Source organism: Ahaetulla prasina, chromosome 3, assembly GCF_028640845.1.
Source record: "Ahaetulla prasina isolate Xishuangbanna chromosome 3, ASM2864084v1, whole genome shotgun sequence".
NCBI lineage: Eukaryota > Metazoa > Chordata > Lepidosauria > Squamata > Colubridae > Ahaetulla > Ahaetulla prasina.
In genome coordinates this window covers 12,352,254-12,373,290 of record NC_080541.1, presented here as the reverse complement: position 1 = coordinate 12,373,290, position 21,037 = coordinate 12,352,254, and the positions used below count along the sequence as shown (strand labels likewise).

At 43.0% G+C, this 21,037-nt stretch overlaps 1 protein-coding gene across 2 annotated transcripts in view; it reads right to left on the bottom strand.

Moving 5' to 3' along the window:
• Positions 1-21,037, bottom strand: part of ZFAT (zinc finger and AT-hook domain containing) — a 210,901-nt gene that overhangs the window by 1,528 nt on the left and 188,336 nt on the right. For both annotated transcript variants that reach the window (XM_058175106.1, XM_058175105.1), the window contains exon 16: positions 1,820-2,071. In XM_058175106.1, the coding sequence (XP_058031089.1) occupies positions 1,838-2,071 (234 nt within the window). In that variant the 3' untranslated portion in view covers positions 1,820-1,837. The remainder of the gene's footprint in view (positions 1-1,819; positions 2,072-21,037) is intronic.

Genomic DNA, 21,037 nt, shown 5'->3' with positions numbered 1-21,037 from the left:
AACTATGACAAAAGGGGTCGTATACCGTATTTTTTGGACTATGATGCACTTTTTTGTCTCCCAAAAGGGGGTGAAAATGTCTGCGGGTCTTATAGACCAAATATATTGTTGAAGCCCCGCCCACCCACTGGCCGTTTTTTTGGCCTCCACACGCCCCGTTTTTGGGCTTTTTTTCAGCCTTTTTAGGCCTGTTTTTGGCCCATTTTTTTCGGAAAATGGGCCCATTTTTTTCGAAAAATGGGTAAAAAAAGCCTCAAAAATGGGCTGAAATAAACCTCAAAAACTGCCCAAAAAAAGCCCCAGAAATGGGCCAAAAGAAAGGACTGAAAAAAGCCTAAAAATCGGGCTGAAAAAAGCCTCGAAAACAGGCCGTAAAAAGTCCCCCAAACGGGCTAAAAAAGGATCGAAAAAAGGCCTGAAAATGGGGGCGGGGGGGGGGGCAGAGGCCAAAAATTTTGTTGTTCTTGTTTTCCTAAATTTAGGTGTGCTTTATAGTCCGGAAAGTACAGTAATCACTTATAAAATCACCATGCTTAGCAATGGAAATTCTGCTCACGATTGTGGTTGTAAGTCGAGGATTACCCGGAGTCCAATCAACTGCCACCCTCACATCTAGCAGGAGTGAAACACACCATGGATTAGTAGCTGCAGGAAGAACCTTTTATGCTTGCTGTCAAATATACACTGGGAAATCATTGAGTGGCTCAGACTGCTAATGCAGTCTGTTATTAGCAGCTGCTTGCAATTACTGCAGGTTCAAGTCCCACCAGGCCCAAGGTTGACTCAGCCTTCCATCCTTTATAAGGTAGGTAAAATGAGGACCCAGATTGTTGGGGGAAATAAGTTGACTTTGTATATAATATACAAATGGATGAAGACTATTGCTTAACTTAGTATAAGCCACCCTGAGTCTTCGGAGAAGGACGGGATATAAATACAAATTAAAAAAAAAATCATTTAGCAGTGTCAGGAGGTGTCTAAAGGTGGAATCATTGCAACTGGGTCAAAAGTTTGCAAATCTGAAATGTTTCGTTGCTCATTCGAGCAACTTCATCAGTCAGAGAAAAATGACCGAATTTTTCAGAGTAGAAGATGCACCTTTCCCCCCCCCCAAAAAAAGAAGGTGAAAATCTGGGTGCGTTTTATACCCTAAATGTAGCCTCACCCAGCTTGTCAAACGGAGGTTTCAGAGGCTGAAAAAAGCCCCAAATGGAGCTTCAAAAAAAAAAAAGAAAGAAAGAAAAAGCCCCAAACGGAGCTTCAGAAAAAAAAGCCCCAAACGGAGCTTAGAAAAAAAGCCCCAAACGGAGCTTAGAAAAAAAGCCCCAAACAGAGCTTAGAAAAAAACGGAGCTTAAAAAAAAAAAAAAAAAAGCCCCAAACGGAGCTTAGAAAAAAAGCCCCAAACGGAGCTTAGAAAAAAACTTCAGAGGCTTTTTTTCTGAAGCTCTGTTTTGGAGGCTTTCAGAGGCAGAAAAAAGTTTTTTCCGAAATGGAGTTTCAGAGGCAGAAAAAAAAAAAAAAAGCAAGGCATAGAGCTCACAACCAAGGAACCTTTTGCTAAAATTCACCTCCGGGGAACAGCTGTTTGGGGGTATTCCAGGAGGCCGATCCACCTGCCAATCCGTTTTTTTCTTATTTTCCGCCCCAAAAACTAAGGTGCGTCTTATACTCCGGTGCGTCTTATACTCCGAAAAATACAGTAGTTAGGCAGAGAATCAGAGAGTTGTTGGAAGGTACTAACTCTTGCCATGCCAATTTGAGGGGTATCTCCCCCAAATGGCTTGCAACATGGCATCATCCAGTGCCATGAGGCTTACCTGCCCGAAGGACTTGATTTAGATGTCCTCTCCAGGTTGCTCCTGCTCTTCTATCGGCTGCAGGGCTTCTTGCACATAAACAATCAGTTCTGAGGCTTCTCCGCCCTGAGTATAAACTGTCACTGTCCCAATGCCTTCCATGTCATCTGAGGAGACCACCAAATGGTGCTGCTCGGACAACTCCAGCGAAGCCGGTTGCAAAGTTTCCTGAATCATCACGGTGTGATTAGCTGACTCTTCCTCTTCGGTCACCTGTCAGAACGATGGGAAAGTTACAAAAATGTTTGCAAAAAGGGAGCGGCAATGAAGAGGCGCAAAACTGGTAAGACCGAAGTCCCATAACATGCCAATTACTGGCCGCAGGTTTCAGTAGTGTATTGACTTTAGGGAAATGATTGACCAGATGTCAGCGTTCCGAGTAACGCATCCAAAGAAATCAGAAGAACCTCAGAGAACATGTTTTATTGGACACATCATATTGGCACAGCCAGTGGAAACCAACTCTAAAGGTTTCCTGTGGTTACCACGTAATTATGTTATGTCCCCCTCCCCACTTCACAGAGCAAACGCAAAGACGCGTGTCTCCCAGTCTTTTTATTTGCTACAGACCTGATTTTCTTCAGTTGAGGAAATACTTGGCATTGACCGTGCAAAGGCCTGCCAAGTTCTGAGTCCGTTATCTCGTGTCCAAGATCCGTTGCCAAAACTCACTGACAAAGTCCTTTAACCCTCCAACAACCGAGCTGCAGTGCACCCTTGGTAGCTTTTTTGTCCGTCACAAGGGCCACATGGCAGCTCCACCCACTTTTATACCCTGTGGAGTGTGGCTCACTGACTCAGCAATCTCTGAGCCTGCCACACCTTTTCCTCTGCTGCGCACGCTTATCTTTTCGTCGCTGTCTCGGATCAATCCAGGATTGATCGTCAGCAGCTGGGACTTGAGGCGTTGCCAGTGAGGAGAGTCCTGGCGAGGGAGGCCTTGCTGGCTTCTCTCCCTCACTCTCTGAGTCACTTTCCTCCATGAGGACAGGGTCGGGGGGCGGAGTCACAACAAATTAAAAGAACAAAGGTTTCCCTCCCCCAGGCGTCACAGGTCACATTGTCCAATCAAAACAGTTGGCAGGCTCCCTCCACCACTTCTGCTCCTCCTCCTACTGCCACCTGTTGGGATGATCTTGGTTCCCATGGGAGAGCTCTTTATTTTGTCTACGAGACGCTCTAGCTCAGTGATGGCTAACCTTTTCCGGAACGAGTGCCCAAAGCGTGCACCTGAACCCCCAAAATACAATGCGTGTGCAGCCCCGCGCATGTGCGCTACCCCGCACATGCCCCCCCTGTGCATGTGCAGCAGAGACGTGAAGACCAGCTGGATGGTAGGAGGCATGCGCGCATGCACAGAAGAACTGAACTGGGGCGACGGCTCACGTGCCATCGAAGAGGGCGCTGTGTGCCACCTCTGTGCCATAGGGTTGCCATCATGGGTCTAGCTATTTTCTCCCTCATCCATAGTGCATGGCAACTGTGAAGCAGCACAAATGGCTTCAGCCAGGTTCGATTCCAAGTTGACACCAGAATTGCCTGCTTGACTATGGTAGATTGTTAAGTCAAGCATGTATTGGAACGGCCACGTATGGAGAATCCATCACAAGAAAGATGTTTCCAGCTGGCCGTCTTTACACAGCAATTGAGCTGAGGTGGCTTAATGGGTTCCCAGATCAGGGGTCTCCAACCTTGGCAACTTTAAGACTTGTGGACATCAACTCCCAGAGTTTGCTGGCTGAGGAACTCTGGGAGTTGAAGTCCACAAGTCATAAAGTTGCCAAGGTTGGAGACCCCTGTTCTAGATGGTATCTGTTTATGGTAGAAAATGAACTAGGAAAGACCAACGAGAAATATATTCTTAAAGGCTATCAAAGCAGAGAGCTCTGCAGATTCTATAGAAGATTTCTATTTTTTTTACACAGTTCTCTCTCTGGACTGGAAACCACTGGTTTAAGCCATTGTAGTCCTTGACTTACAACCATTCTTTTAATAACTTGTCAAAATTATAATTAGCGTTGAAAAAAGTGACTAATGACCAGTTTTCACACTTTATGACTGTTGCAGCATTGCCCATGGTCATGTGATTAAATTCCGGGCGCATCTTTTCCAGCCAGCTTCCGACAAGTGAAATCAACAGCCAGATTTGCTTAATGATCATGTGATTTGCTTCACGATTGCAAGGGTCCGCTTAACAGCTGTTAAATGGAGGCAAAACTCAATTAACTGCCATGCTTAGCAACAAAAATTTGGGGCTCAACTGTAATCATACATCGAGGACTACCTGTATTCCACAAAAAGCACAAAGAAATGTATCGCTATCGACCAGAATTTAGGATAGACTGTATGTAAGCATCTTATGTATGATTTTCTACCAAAAAAAATATGATTTGTTCATTAAACATATATACTGCCCATCTCACCAAAGGCACCCAACCAGTAGTGAAATCCTCCAAAGTCTGCCACCAGTTGGCTGCGCACGCATGTGGGGTGCATGCCAAACGTGTGCTGCGCACACATGTGCATCGCAGGCACAACTGCACAGCGTGGAAAACGGAGGCTTAAGAAGGAAAATAGAACAGCAAAGGGGGGGAGGGGAAACAGCTGTGCTATGCGATTTAATTCGCTAGAAAGCAGGATTTCCTGCTTTCTAGCGAATATAAATTGTGCGACACAAATGATAGTCAGAAATACCGGTTCAGACGAACTGGTAGCATATTTTTTTACTACCGGTTTGCCCGAACCCATAGCTTTTATTACTACTGTTCTCCTGAACCAGTGCGAACCGGTAGAATTTCATCCTTCCCTGCCCCCAACCTTTTGAGACCGGTTCCGTGAGGTTTTCCTGTAGACCAGAAGGGGTGTGGTTTTGCATGCTGCCTGGATCCCGGCAGATGGGATCTTTGCTTGTTTGTGTGGTCCGGTTTCTGGCATGCTGTGGCCCAGTGCCAGTCCACAGACCAGGGGTTGGGGACCCTTGTTCTAGTCTCTCATGATCACAACAGTAATTTTCAAAGACAAGTAAAACACCAAATACTACCAGGCAAACTCAGAAAGGTTCAACCAGTTTATGCTGCGGATTTTCTTCCCACACAGATGTGTAATTCACATAGCAGTTTATCTTAAAGGAACAGCTGGCCCAGCAATGCAACTATAAACCACATAAGTTAAGCAGAACTTATGCTTATGCAGAAGACTAAGAATGAAAATATTGGAAGCTCAAGGTCTCCTTTCATTTCAGGCATGAGCAGCAAATGGAGCAAAGAATGGAAGAGAACAATTGTGCACTTATTTCAGAATACAAAATGCAGTCGTTTTGTGCCAAAATGGTCATTATGTGATATGCTTATATTCTACAAGACACCATTTTAGGCGAACATGCTGTACCATAAAATTGATTTACGCTGGCTTCTTTGAGGCCTCAGAAAACGAGTTTTATGGAGGCCTAGATTCAGTTGAATTTATCGTGAAAGAGGGGGAGAAAGATGGAAATATCACGCTCCAGAAAATGCAATGTAACGTGTCACAGTCATAGGCAGTGACAGACAAGATGCACAGGAGGAGGAATTCTACTGCTGACACACATTCCTGTTCTTTATGTCAATTCAAGTTTGGGATGTCCTGTTTCTCAAATGAAAGATCAAGAACTGGAATCTACAACCACTTCGGCTGAAGAAGTTGTAAAAAAAATGCTTTTAAAAAACTCCTCTGGCAATCCCAGCTGAGTTGCCTGATCATCAGAGGCTTTTAAAAGCATTTTTTTACAACCACTTTGGGGAAAAAATGCTTTTAAAAGTTAAAAAAAAATTGATCACGCCCACCCAGTCACATTACCCCCACACCAAGCCATGCCCACAGAACCGGTAGTAACAAATTTTACACTTCACCCCTTCCCTGGCCTCTCCAGGGGAGACATGCCATCCCTATCAGATGGTCCCGGTTCCAACCCCTCCTCCGAACCAGGAGCTGATGCAGCCATGATCCCTAAGTACAAGAATATAGTCAACTAATGGTCGAGGCAAAATTGGCGCTAGAATGTCAAGGGAATTCAATGGTGGCTGGACTTAAGTCTCTTGTGGCAACGCAATGACTCCGAAGTGATGACACATTTAATCTCACCTTCCAGCTCAGCCTGCTCTTCTACAGCAGGGATCTCCAACCTTAGTCCCTTTAAGACTTGTGGACTTCAACTCCCAGAGTTCCTCAGCCAGCTTTGCTGGCTGAGGGACTCTGGGAGTTGAAGTCCACAAGTCTTAAAGGGACGAAGCTTGGATTAAATCAGGGGTTTCCAACCTTGCTTTGCTGGCTGAGGGACTCTGGGAGTTGAAGTCCACAAGTCTTAAAGTGATCAAGGTTGGAGATCCCTGTTCTACAGCGTGAGAGATTAGCTAGTCATCCCAGGTCCAAATTTTTTATTTTTATTCTCTGAAGGATGTCAAAGCTGTCCTGCTAGGTCAAACGGAAGATCCATCTAATAACATTTTCCCCCTTTTCGTAACGGACCTTCAGGCTTCTTCTGGAATTGGTTGTTTTGAAACTTGATAATTTCTCTGTCATGGTTAATCTTGCCCAGCTAAAAATGCAGGGAACGAAGTCCAGCAGATCTAGACAGATCCACTTGGGGCAAGATTTATTTAATGTCTAGTTCTCCTAAAGAGTTAAGGCAACTCTTAAAAGCCAGTAATAAAAGACAGAATTAAAATGTGTAGTTCAAGAGAAGTAAGTTCTTTTTTTCCCATTACATTAAGAGAGAGCCAATATAAAGGTAAGAGTGAACGTATTTTTTTACTCCAGGATTTTAAGTTTGGAAGTTTTTGTTTTTTTCTAAAATGGCAAAACTGTCAGCTACAATCCAAATTTCATTAAGTGCAAAAGTTCTTCATAAACTGTTATATACCTATTTGGGGGCGTGTTATTTAGCATCACATCCTTATTTCTCTTCTCTTGGAATCTAGAATACTAGAGTTGGACGGGACCTTGGAGGTCTTCTAGTCCAACCCCCTGCTTGAGCAGGAGATTCTATACCACTTCAGATAAATGGTTATTCAGTTTCTTGCTGCAAACCTTCAGTGATAGGAGTACCCACAGCTTCTGAAGGCAAGCTGTTCCATTGGTTGATTACTCACACAGTTAGGAGACGACTTCTTAGTTCTAGGTTGCTTTTCTCTTGGTTAGTTTCCATCAATGGTGGGCTCCTACCAGTGGTGGGTTTCAATTTTTTTTACTACCAGTTCTGTGGGTGTGGCTTGGTGAGTGTGGCATGGCTTGGTGGGCGTGGCAGGGGAAGGGTACTGTAAAATCTCCATTCCTACCCCAGTCCAGGGGAAGGATATTATAAAATCTCCATTCCATCCCCAATCCAGGGTAAGGTGACTGCAAAATCCCCATTTCCTCCCGATCAGCTGGGACTTGGGAGGCAGAGAATAGATGGGGGTGGGGCCAGTCAGAATTTTTACTACCGGTTCTCCAAACTACTCAAAATTTCCACTACCGGTTCTCCAGAACTGGTCAGAACCTGCTGAAACCTTGTTATTCAATTAGCCGCCAATCTACAAATTCTCTCCAAGGCTTGTGCAGTTTTAAGAAAGAGATTTTAGATAGGATGATCTCTGATTGGTAATGTAGATATAAAGCTGAGAGTGGTGAAATTTTAAAACGTAAATAGAATTTATTAATGACGTTGAAGGGAATTAAGCACGGGGACTAGATTTAATTTAAATATTTTCCTGAATGGGTTGAATTTGATTTACTTCTATAATCAGATTGTGTGCAAACAAATAATTGAATTTAAAGAAGAAGAAGGAAAATACATTGTATTAGACTATAACTTAGGTGAAACGTGATATGTTTAAAGATGTACCTGACCAATAATTTGTTCACAATGATTTTTTTAATTATGCTTGTAAAATTTTTTTAAAAAATTGGCAAAAAAAAAAAGAACCTGCTGAAACCCACCTCTGGTTCCTACTGGTTCAACTCCGTCCACCCACCCGGACGCTTCTGTGCATGCACAGAAGTGTTGTGTGCGCGCACAAGCGCGTGTGCACCCATGAGCAAACCCGTAGTGACAGGTTTTGAAACCTGCTCCTGGTTTCCATCCATTGCTTCCTGTCTTGTCTTTTGATGTTTTGGAAAATAGTTCGATCCCTCAACTTTGTAGGAGCCCCTCAAATGTTGGAAGCCTGCTATTATGTGTCCCATAGCCTGTCTTTTCTCTAGATTAGGCATTCCCAGTTCCTGCAGCCATACTTCATATGTTTTAGCCTTCAACCCCTCAATCTTTCTTGTTGCACTTCTCTGTACTCCTTCCAGTCTCAACATCTTTTTTTATATTGAGGTGACCAGAACTGGATGCTGTATTCCAAGTGTGGCCTTAATGCGGTACTATAACTTCGCATGATCTTGATTCTATCCCTCTCAAAATTTAAAACAGAACCCTCAAAATTCTATTAATAATAATGTGGGTATTAAACCAAAATGTGACAACCCCAGAGCAGAACCAAATTATGTTAGGTATCCCTTCAAATGCACTTTACTTGTAACACAAAAATACTGACACTCAATCCTACTTCAACGTTTCCTGATTTACATAATGAAAAAGAATCTTTTTCAGATGACCCTGTTCATCTGAAAATCACAAGACGTATTTAACATTTTTTTTAAAAAAAAAAGGCAAGAGCGTTGATTTGTTAAAACATGGCAAGCCAACTCTTCCTTTCAAACCCCTTGGAAAATTAACAATATTAATAGTAATTTTAGTAATTTTCAACTGTCTACAGAAATCAGCCAAAGATTTAAACTCCTCTAAGACATCATTCAATACAAGAAGTAATTTGGGAGTTTCAGCACTTGTTAATGTGTCGGGACCAAATTAAGAAGTCAAGAGATGTTGAAATTGAAAACACTGCCATTAGCTGCTTTAGGCCTCTTGTGAATGTGCTTCTCTGTATTTTTTTTTTATTTGCATTTATATCCCGCCCTTCTCCGAAGACTCAGGGTGGCTTACACTATGTTAGCAATAGTCTTCATCCTATTTGTATATTTATATACAAAGTCAACTTATTGCCCCCAACAATCTGGGTCCTCATTTTACCTACTTTATAAAGGATGGAAGTGAGTCAACCTTGGGCCTGGTGGGACTAGAACCTGCAGTAATTGCAGGCAGCTGTGTTAATAACAGACTGTCTTACCAGTCTGAGCCACAGAGGCCCTTTGTGTGTCTCTCTATCTCTCTTGCTCTGCACAGTTTTGAACTTCATTTATTTTGCGGTATTTATAGATTCTAGGTGCTGGACAGCAAAACACAATCAGCAAGGTAGGTTACCTAAATGAAAAATAACAATGCATAGCAACACTATCTATATGATGTTGGTCCATAAATTAGTTACAAAGATACGATGGAATAGTATAATTTTAACAAGCTTGCAGCATGTAGAAAGGGTGGGGCAGACTTCGAAGGAATGGGATGAGAATTTGGAAGATCCATTCTCTACTTATCAGCCCGTAATATCTTGAGGTGTAGAGATTCACACTCAAGACGTTTGATTTGGGACAAGCAGATACAATTCAGACAAAGCCTTGCCCAGTATGTCCTATAGATTTTTGTGCTATAAAAGACTTTGCAGCAGTGGTGTAATCCAATTTTTTTTTACTACCGGTCCTGTGGGTGTGGCTGTGGGTGTGGCTTGGTGGACGTGGCAGGGGAAGGATACTGCAAAATCTCTATTCCCTCCCACATTCCTGGGGGCAGGATATTGCAAAATCATCCTAGAGTGGGGTGGGAATGAAGATTTTGCAATATCCTTCCCCTAGAAGTGGGGAAGGATATTGCAAAATCTCCATTCCCACCCCACTCCAGGGGAAGGATACTGCAAAATCCCCATTCCATGTTGCTGTGAGCGGGTTAGTTGGCTGTTAGTTGGCTGTCTTAGCAGTCTGAGCCACCAGAGGCCCAGGGTTGGACTAGATGACCTCCAAGATCACTTCCAACTCTGTTATTCTATGTTCTATATACCTTTTCCCTTTTGCACTTTCCACTAAATGGATTTGGCAAGGCTGGGGGGCAGAGTAATGGGAATTTTAAGTTATGCAGTTAAGGCAAAGGTACAATAAATTGTCCCTGTACTGTATTATGTTTGTAACAGGACAGGGGTGAAAATTACTTTTTTACATTATGGCATCTCCTGCTGTCAAATGTCCATAATTCTTTATTATGTTTCCTATGGCTCTGGTGCAATCTTTTATGGGTAGCATGAAAAGACTTCAAATTTAACCTAAGATGGATGATTATTGACATAGGTCTGCAAGCAAAACCAGATTGGGAAGCCCTGCTGGTAGTAACTCACGTCTTGGTCACTTCTTGCTTAGATTACTGTAATGTTCTCTACATGGGGCTGTCTTTGAAGTACACTTAGAAACTGCAGGTCTATGGAGATTCTCAGTCATCCAGGTCATGGTTGTCTCAAAGGTGCTTTTTCAAAAAGGCAACTGGAACTATGTTTTTTTTCCCTTGAAGAAGAAGAAGAAGAAGACATTTTTGCTTCTCATTGAAGAAGCTTCATCAAAACTGATGGAGCTTTTTGGACGAGAAGCAAAACATCTCCTTCTTTCTCAAAGGATTAAAAAAAATAGTCCAGGTGCCTTTTGAAAAAGCACCTTTGAGAAACATGGAAGCTAGGCCAGATGGCATTTTTGGCGGTCCTTGTTACACCCATCTAACATCACCGCTCTGTCAGCTGCAATTTTTATTTATTTATTTTTATTTGTCAAACACAATAGTATATATAAGTATAAGCATGAAATAACCATACAAATTGGATGCAATCAAAGGGAACATTAGGACAGGAACGGTAGGCACGCTGGTGCTCTTATGCACGCCTCTTACAGACCTCTTAGGAATGGGGTGAGGTCAGTAGTAGACAGTCTTTGGTTAAAGCTTTGGGGGATTTTGGGAAGAGACCACAGAGTCTGGTAGTGCATTCCAGGCATTAACAACTTTGTTACTGAAGTCATATTTCCTACAATCAAGATTGGAGCGGTTCACATTAAGTTTGAATCTATTGTGTGCTCGTGTATTTTTGCGATTGAAGCTGAAGTAGTCTTCGACAGGAAGGACATCGTAGCAGATGATATTATGAGTTATACTCAGGTCATGCCGAAGGTGGTGGAGTTCTAAATTTTCTAAACCCAGGATTTCAAGTCTGGTAGCATAAGATATTTTGTTGTGGTCAGAGGAGTGGAGAACTCTTCTTGTAAAATATTTCTGGACACGCTCAATTGTATTAATGTCTAAAATGAGGTGGGCCCAGTAGGTCTTGGGTACAATACAAAGTGCTGGTCACCACCTATAAAGTTCTCTGTGGCTTAAGAGTGAGGATGTTTGAAATTCTGCCTTTCTCCTATTGATTTTGCTTGTCCCACCAAATCTGTAGAGGACATTATCTGGATCTTTTCTGTCAAATAATGACATCTTGCTGGATCCTGGAGTTGAACCTTCTCAACAGCAGGATTCTGCATACCCCAGAGATTCAGATTATCCCCAACTATGTTAGTCTTCTACAAGGCAAAGATGACCTGGCTGTCTCTTTAGGCATTTGGGACAAATGAGGTCTGTTAACTATTAATGGTGAGCGGAGTCAATGTTTATACTTGGGCTCTGGGAGATAATCTATGGTACAGGTAGTCCTCGACTTACATCCAAAATCAAGACCAAAATTTTGTTGCTGCTAAGCAAAGGCAATGGTTAAGTCCAGGGGTGAAATGTAAAATTTGTTACTACCGGTTCTGTGGGCGTGGCTTGGTGGGGGGGGGTGTAATGTGACTGGGGGGCTTGGCCAACTTTTTTTAAAAAAAACTTTAAAAGCATTTTTTCTACAACCTCTTTGGCGGAAGAGCTTGTAGAAAAAACACTTTTAAAAGCCTCTGATGATCAGGTAACTCAGCTAGGATAGCCAGAGGAGCCTTTTAAAAGCATTTTTTCTACAATCTCTTCAGCCGAAGAGTTTGTAGAAAAAATGCTTTTAAAAGGTTCTGATGATCCCAGATGAGCCTCCTGATCATCAGAAGTTTTTTTTTTTTTACTTTTAAAAGCATTTTTTCGGCCGAAGAAAAAATGCTTTTAAAAGTAAAAACAAAAACAAAAAAACCTCTGATGATCGTGCGGCTCAGCTGGGCATGTGGGTGGGGGAGGGCAGGGATTTTTGCTACCAGTTTTCCGAACCACCTGCCGCCATCGCTACCGGATCGGGCAATCCGGTCTGAACCGGGAGCATTTCACCCCTGGTTAAGTCACTTTTGTCCCCATTTTATGAACTTTCTTGCCACGGTTGTTAAGTAAATCAATTAAGTTAAGCTAGCGGCATGGTTGTTAAGTGAATCTGGCTTCCCCATTGACTTTGCTTGCCAGAAAGTCGCAAAATGTAATCAAGCAACACTGCAACTGTCAAAAATACATGCCAGTTACCAAGCGTCCGGATTCCGATCACATGCTGCTTCAGGCGTAAGTGTGAAAAATGGTCGTCGGTCGCTTTTTTCAGTGCTGTTATAACCTGGTGAACAGTCAACTAAATGAACTGTCGAAAGTTGAGAACTATCTGAAGTTTGTATGTGTTTGAATCCTGTAAGCATCTTGTGTGATATGGGCTGCTATGTAAATGAGGGGTCTCCAACCTTGGCAACTTTACAACTTATGGACTTCAACTCCCAGAATTCCTCAGCCAGCAAAGCAAAGCTGGCTGAGGAATTCTGGGAGTTGAAGTCCACAAGTCTTAAAGTTGCCAAGGTTGGAGACCCCTGATGTAAATCATACATAGGTATGAATGAATGAATCGTTGTGACAACGAGCTTCTATAATTGGATCAGAGCTTGCATACAGAAGCCTGGCGTGATGAAACAAATAGAATAGAATTTTTTATTGGCCAAGTGTGATTGGACACACAAGGAATTTGTCTTGGTGCATATGCTCTCAGTGTACATAAAAGAAAAGATACGTTCATCAAGGTACAACATTTACAACACAATTGATGATCAATATATCAATATAAATCATAAGGATTGCCAGCAACAAATAGCTGTGCTTGGCTAATTTTATAACTAAAAGGGCCGTGGTGGCTCAGGCTGTAAGAAGCCTGTTATTAAAACACAGCTGCCTGCAATTACTGCAGGTTCTAGTCCCACCAGGTCCAAGGTTGACTCAGCCTTCCATCCTTTGTAAGGTAGGTAAAATGAGGACCCAGATTGTTGGGGGGGCAATAAGTTGACTTTGTAAATATACAAATAGAATGAGACTATTGCCTTACACACTGTAAGCCGCCCTGAGTCTTCGGAGAAGGGCGGGATATAAATGTAAACAACAACAACAACAAAAACTATATTTGTAACTACAGCTATTTTAATTGCTGATCTTTAGCAGAGGCCCAATGGACCGTGATGCCTTCTGAAGACAAGAATGGAACCTGGTAACTTGCCACTTTTAAAAAAGCAGTTGGAGGGCGATTATGAGGCTAAGGAGGACACCAGCTGATTGACAATCATTGTCATCTGAGGAGGGTTGAAGGCACTGAGCTGGAACTACTGCCAGATTCAATTGTATCTTCTTAAATGGATTTGCTGGCAGAATCACAGGGTTTATGGGATTTTCCTAATCTGGCGGATCAATCAGGAGAGCCTTATTCCCCGGGAACGGCGCTGGCCTTAGAACCGACTGACAAAACTCCAAGAGGCAACCAAATATCCATTAACCCGAGAAGCACACTTGGGAGTATTAACCCCACTAGATTAGGGGCCTCCAACCTTGGCAACTTGAAGCCTGCCGGACTTCAACTCCCAGAATTCCCCAGTCCGCCAGGCTTCAAGTTGCCAAGGTTGGAGACCCCTGCACTAGATGGATCACGCCCGGAAATCAATTCCATAAAAAGACCAAGGCTACTTTTCTTGAAGATTTGCTATTATTACAGAATCTTGCAAGTCCAACTGTAATGGACGTCTTCTTACAATTCAGTGAATAGGAATGGGTCTGCCTGAACTGCTTCTAAATGCTATCCGGCAGTTCTCGGCTGGCTTAGCCAATAACAGGAACAGGAACATAGTTGGAAGGGACCTTGGAAGTCATCTAGTCCAACCCCCTACCCATTCAGGAGACCTGTACTAGGGATTCGAACTGCCGAAAAGCCGACCTTTCTGATCGACAAGCTCAGTGTCTTAGCCACTGAGCCACCTATGGTAGTCAGGTGACTAGTCACCTAGTCTGGTTGGCCTAAGCAACAATTCCTACATATTTCTATCAAAGTCTTCTTTCTTACTCTTAACTTGTAGATAGCAGCATGTTTATGAAGGCGGGATCACCATCACTTCCATGGGAGTCCATGTCTTGTACTGACTTGAGAAACACTGTTGCTGTGTAGCATTGGAGAAAAGAAGCTATGAAATGAAGCATGCCTTTACTCCCAAATTGAGAAAAATAAAAAGGTTGGAAAAAATACCCGATTTTCCCTGAATTTACAAAAAGGGAAATGCTGAAGGTGGCACTCTCTTAGTGCTGGGGCTCTCAGCCACTTGGCTGGATGAGTAGATTAAACTCAGAGAAGGATAATCAGTTCAAAGCTATTAAAGCCAATGCATCTCTTCCCAGAAACGATAATGAACACGACTGCTCCAGCTCCAGCTCCAGTTCCAGCTCCTGCCAACCTAGCAATTTGAAAGCATGCAAATGCAAGTAGATAAATAGATACCACTTTGCTGAGAAGGTTACAGCATGCGGTGCTCTTTTGGTGTAGAGTCATGCTAATAAATAAATAAATAAATAAATAAATAATAAATAAATAAATAAGTAAAACCAATGCTAATTTGTTCTGGGCTTAAGGATATCTGTACGGTATGTCCTAAGTGGAAATGTGGGGGCACCTGCCCTCTGGAATGAGCTGTGGGGGGCTCCCCTTCTCTGTGGGGGCACCTGCCCTCTGGAATGAGCTGCCTCCAGGGATAAGACAACTCCCTGACCTCCGGACCTTTTGTCGCGAGTTGAAGACATTTTTGTTTAGCCACGCAGGGCTGGCTTAAAGTAATAGTAATTTTAATAGGGGTTTATTATAGTTTTATTATTGTTTTAAAGTCTTATTTCAGCCAAATTGAATCAGTTTTTTAACAGGTTTTTAAATTTTTGGGTTATATGTATATTGTGTTTTTATCATTATTATTATTATTATTATTTTTATTATTATTATTATTATTATTATTATTATTATTATTTTTATTATTATTATTATTATTATTATTATTATTATTATTATTATTATGCTGGCCACATGACCACGGAAAGGGTCTTTGGACAAGACCCTTTTCATGTCTTGGCTGGCTCCTTTGGCTAGCAAACAGAAATGAGCACCAGCCCCTAAGAGTTGGATATGACTGAGCAAGAGAACCCTTGACTTTAAAAAAAAAAATTTAATCTACTCGCCCATTAAGGATGATTGACTTAAATTAGGGACCTCTCTATGAAGTACTGGTATCCGAAAACAAGGATGGTCTGTTGATGGATGATAGGCAGTACTAGCAGAACCTGGATGAGCAGAAATGCTAACTTCAATTTGCTCCTCTACTTGTTCCAAGACTGGTCGTCTGAATCGATGAACTGTTTACACTGATGAACGTCCCACTGAGTTTCAGATGGTTCCTGACCATGATGGTCTTTAGGAAGACCTCACAGAGATGATCGTCCCCCCAAGTAGTGGGCCAAGAGGTTACTAGGATGGTTATAACCTCTAGTTTCATGAAAAGAAGGACCAGGAGAGACATGACAGCGGTGTTCCCATACTTAAGGGGTGGCCACAAAGAACAGAGGGCCAACCTATTCGCCAAAACACCTGAAGACAAGACAAGAAGTAATGAACGGAAGCTCATCAAGGAGAGAAGCAACCTAAAAGTAAGGAGAAATTTCCTGATAGTGAAAACAATTAAATCAGTGGAATGACGTCCTTCCAGAAGATGTAGGTGCTCCAATTCTGGAAGTTTTTTTAAAAAAGGTTTGGACAACCATTTATCTGAAATGGTACAGGCAGAGGTGGGATTCTGCCGGTTCTAGGCGGTTCAACCGAACCGTTTGTTAAATTGCCGTTTTGCCCCGCCCCTTGCCCCTCCCTTCCCCACCATTACTTACCGGTGTCGGGTGGGCAGGGAGGTGCATGGATCTGGTGGGCAGCGGCCACAAGCTGCTGCCCACCCGATTCATGCACCTCGCTGCCCACCCAATCCAAGCGCCACGCGGCCACTGACTGAAGCCTGCCTGCATCCGAGCCTCTTGCTAGTCAGCCGATTCAAGCTCCTCACTGGCCACTGATTGAAATATGTGCATAGGGACTACCCAGAAAACTGAAAAAAGTGATTTCTGACAGGTTGTCACACTTTTGACCAGTCCTCATACTTATGACCGATCATCATTTATTCCTGTTGCAGCATTTTGTGCATAGGGACTACTCAGAGGGCTGAAAAAGTTATTTTTGACTTGTCCTCACACTTTTGACCGGTCCTCACACCTACAACTGTCCTCACATTTTACAGTTTGCGCCCTATCTTGTAACCGTGGTGAAGAGAAGCAGTTGTGAAATGAGTGACATGGTTGTTAAAAATGCTGCAATGGGCATAAAAGTGAGGATGGTCATAAGTGCGAGGACAGGTCAGAAATGACTTTTTTTTAGCCCTCTGAGTAGTTTCTATGCCCATAGCCAGGACCACCCGGTCACATGAGCAGCTAGGCTCACCCACCCAGTCACATGACCAGCTAGCCACGCCCATCCAGTCACATGACCACCAAGCCACACCCCAAAATAAGCCTCGCCCACAGAACCGGTTGTTAAAAAATTTGAATCCCACCACTGGGTAAAGGGTTTCCCGCTTGAGCAGGGGGGCTGGACTAGAAGAGCTCCAAGGTCCCTTATATCTCTGTTATGTGAATTATTTGCTATCAGTGTGGCAAAATCCAATGATTAATTCGTACTCTGTTTTAACCCCCAGGAAGTAGGCCAGAGTCACTCAACCATAAAAAAAAAGAAGGGAGGGAGGAAAGAAGGAAATGAAATACAGTTTGGTGTGAACTGCTCATCTAATTAATCAGTCTGAAGCGCCACTGGGAAGGGTTTCCGTGATCCGACTCATCTGCAATTTTTGTTTTTGTTTTTTTTGAAAAAGCTATGTTTTTACTGCTCTCCAGAAATATAGTAAGCCGGGAGCGGCTCAATATTATTATCTGCTCCAAAGGCAGGGAGTCATCACCAAAAAGTCCAAGATTGCTGAAGGTGGCACACTCTCTTAGTGCTGGGGCTCTCAGCCACCTGGCTGGATGGGTAGATTAAACTCAGAGAAGGATAAATCAGTTTGAAGCTATTAAAGCCAAATGCATCTCTTCCCAGAAGCAATAATGAAGAAATAAATATAACTATAATCAAAGGATCTGAATTTGGCAACTCCTGGCTTTAAAGAGATGCATTTTTTTAATACCCAGAGACATGCAGATTTGGAGGGCCAGCTGCGGCTCGGCTCAGATGTTTGTCAGGATAGAATTTCTAATTTTGCAAACACAGGGGAGCTCAAATTAATTTCATCCCTATCTCTTGGCTAACATCACGATTATCTGAATGCGTTGCAGGAGAGCAGGGAAAGTGCCCGGCGTCTCTGTAGGCTGCCTCTGATAAAAAAAATAATATCAGTGAATTAGGCAATGGAGAAATTAGATGAGTGAGCGAAAGAAGAGAAGTCTAATTGTGTTAATTGAAGAATGCAGACTCCCTAATGAGTCATTCCCACAATAGTTTGTTCCAGCACTGAAGCCTCGTGCGGCGTTCAGTGGAAATTTTTTTAGCTCCGTTGGCACCTCAAGATAGGATCACTGCGTCTTTTTTTTTGGCTGAAGATGCCAAGTTGCACTCAATAATTTCAGGGGAAATAAGAGTTAGATAGGGAGGAAATAGGGTGGAGGGGGAGAAAGGAAGGGGAAATAGAGAAGGAGTAGGAGAGGAGAGAAGAAAGGAGGGAGGAAGAAAGGAGGGAGGGAAAGGAGTGAAAGGAGAAGAAAGGATTTGTTCTGTCCCCCTTCGCCTCCGTCCGAGCGATGGCTTAATTAGCCGGCACTATCAGCTCTGGCAGCAAAATAGCAAGCGTATGCCAAGTGTCTCTGTTATCTCCCTCGACGCCGATGAGTCAAACAATACTTCAGCTCTTAGTTAAGCAGTTAATTTGCCTGCTACAAAGAGGCACAGCAGCTCTTGCTGCCTTTATATCCTGTGGGGTGTGGCTCCATGATTCAGCACTTCCTAGGCCTGCCCTACTCCTGCTTCTGTTGTTCCCGCCTCTCCTGCCTACGGAACCTAGGGTCCAGCCAGGCCTGATTGCCATCAGCCGGGTCTGGAGGCGTGGCCTGGGGGGGGGAAGAGTCAGAGGACGGAGACCTCATTATCTCTTCCACCTGGCCTGCCTCTGGCTCCTGGAGCTGAGCCAGGGAAGCCGGTGCTCCCGAGGTAAGTCCTGACGGCCCTTCCCCCTCACTTTCCAAGTCCCTTTCTGGCAGGAGGCCTGGCTCCAAGTCCCTTTCTGACAGGAGGCCCGGCTCAGGGGGGCGCAGACACAACAGGATTGTTGTGAAAAGGAAAAGATGAAATGGAAGAAAGGCAACCCCGAATATATTTGAATATATTAGAATAAAAATTGAAATAGTTAAAAAAAAAAGAATGAAAGACAATGAAGATGAATAAAAATGGAGAAATTAGAACTTGAGGGTGAAAGAAGATGTGACTTAATAAAACGAGCAAGGAACTATTAGGAAATGAATAAAAACTATGAAAAAAGAATATTTTGGCAAAAACTGTAACTAAGTAAAATATATTCGAATATACTGAATTGTATAAGATACGATACGGCCAACACTCTGTTCATAAATCGTGTATGTGTGTAGGGGGGAAACTAAAAAACCAATAAAAACTTGTTCTAAAAAATAATAATAATTGCATCTTTGGTTGTGGTGTTTCAGGCAGCTTAATGACAAGTTTAATAATAATAATAATAATAATAATAATAATAATAATAATAATAATAATAATAATAATAATAATAATAATAATAATAATAATGCTATTATGCTAATACAGGTAGCCCTCCACTTATGACCGGTCACTTAATAACCATTCAAACTTACGGTATACATGAAAGGGGAGACTTATGACCCAGATTCAATGTTCTGACGGTAGTCACAAGACCGCACTGCGAATATTTGGCAACACAACTGTATTTATGGCCGTTCGCAGCATCCTTCAGTCACATGACTGCATTTTATGACCATTTTGCTGAAAACCAGCTCTTCTGGTTTTCTGCCAGATTGCGTCACGGCAAACAATGGGTTCAATTAACAACTGTGGTATTTGCTTTATGACTACAAAATTCGTTTAATGAGCTCTGCAAAAATGGAGATCATTTATGGGTTCTAAGACCAACCTATTTTGTGACTGTTAAAGACTTACGACCATAACGGGCAGGCTTCATTACAGTTGTAACTCAAGGACCACCTGTGGTTATACGACGCTTGATTTGGTCACCTTGGGCTACCATAACTGCATCCAGCCACAAATGTTTTATGTATTTGTTTATTTGTAAAACTTATTGGCTGCCATCTTATCACAGGGTAACTCTGGGTGGCTTAAAATCCTAAAAAGATTAAAAACTACACAAAAGCAAAAAGACAGAAATAAAATAAAGCATTAGCAAATGCTGGCCACTGATCAGTTTTGGGTGAGTTGAATCAAATGATTCTTTCATCAAAACCTAACGCTTTGCTAAAGAAAACCCAACGTTTTGTCATCAATACATCAAGTTGTAATCTGATTTACGACCACAGTTGAGCCCAAAATTTTCCCTTGCTTGGCCGAAGAGTTGTTAGATGAGTTTTGCCCCGGTTTATGACATTTCTTGCCACAGTTGTTACGCGAATCACTGCAGTTGTTAAATTAGTAACACCGTTGTTAAACGAATCTGGTCTCCACATTGATTTTGCTTGTCAGAAGGTCGCAAAAGAGCCTGTCCTTGAACCTGGGACACTGCAACCGTCATAAATGTGAGCCAGTTGCCCAAGTGTCTGAATTTTGATCACGTGTGCAGAGGCATGCTGTAACAATTGTAGGCCTGAAAAATGATCATAAATCGTGTTTTTTTCCAATGCCGTCGTTAACTCTGAACGGTCACTAAATGAATGGTTGTAAATCGAGGATTACCTGTGCTCTTTCTAATCATCCAGGGAAGACATATGTAGTAATTTCAGCATGTCTGTACTACATAATCTAAAGGTGTTCCGCTAACCGTATTCTTTTTGGCAGGTCATACTTAACAAAGAAATGGGGTGTAAATAAGAGAAAGATCTAATAAGCAACGGGCCTGCCTGTCGCTCAATCAAAATAACAGAATTGGAAGGGAACTTGGAGGTCTAGTCCAACTCCTTGCTCCAGCAGGAGACCCTATACCAGTGATGGCTAACCTTTTTGCCATCATGTGCCAGGAGACCAGGGGATTGCGTGTGTGCGATAATTCTATGCGCCCCCCTGCGTGTGTGCATGTGACCCCACCCGCTTCCTCTGCTCCTGACACACGATGGCTCAGTACGGCCATTTTTCTCTTTCACCTGGCTCCAGAGCCTCTCTAGGAGTCTGGGGAGGGGGGAACTGCCTTCCCCACCCCAACGGAGGTTCTCTGGAGGCCAAAAACAGCTCATTTGCCAACTCCTGGTGGGACTGGAAGGCCCGTTTTTTGTTGTCCCCAGCCTCCAGGGCCTCTCTAGGAGTCTGGGGAGGGTGAAAACAACCTTCCCTACTCCGGCCCGTTTTTAAAATGCTTTTAAAGGGTTCTGACGATCCCAGCTGAGCCGCATGATCATTTTTTTTTAACTTTTAAAAGAATTTTTTCGGCCGAAGAAAAAATGCTTTTAAAAGTTAAAAAAAGAAAACCTCTGCTGATCGTGCGAGAGGGTGGGGGGGGGAGGGATTTTTGCTACCAGTTCTCCGAACCACCCGCCGCCATCGCTACCGGATTGAGCAATCCGGTCCAAACCGGGAGCATTTTATCCCTGCTCTGGAGCCAGGTGAGAGAGAAAAACGGGCCTTCCCCAACACCTCCCGAGGCCCTCCAGAGACAGGAAACAGCCTGTTTCCC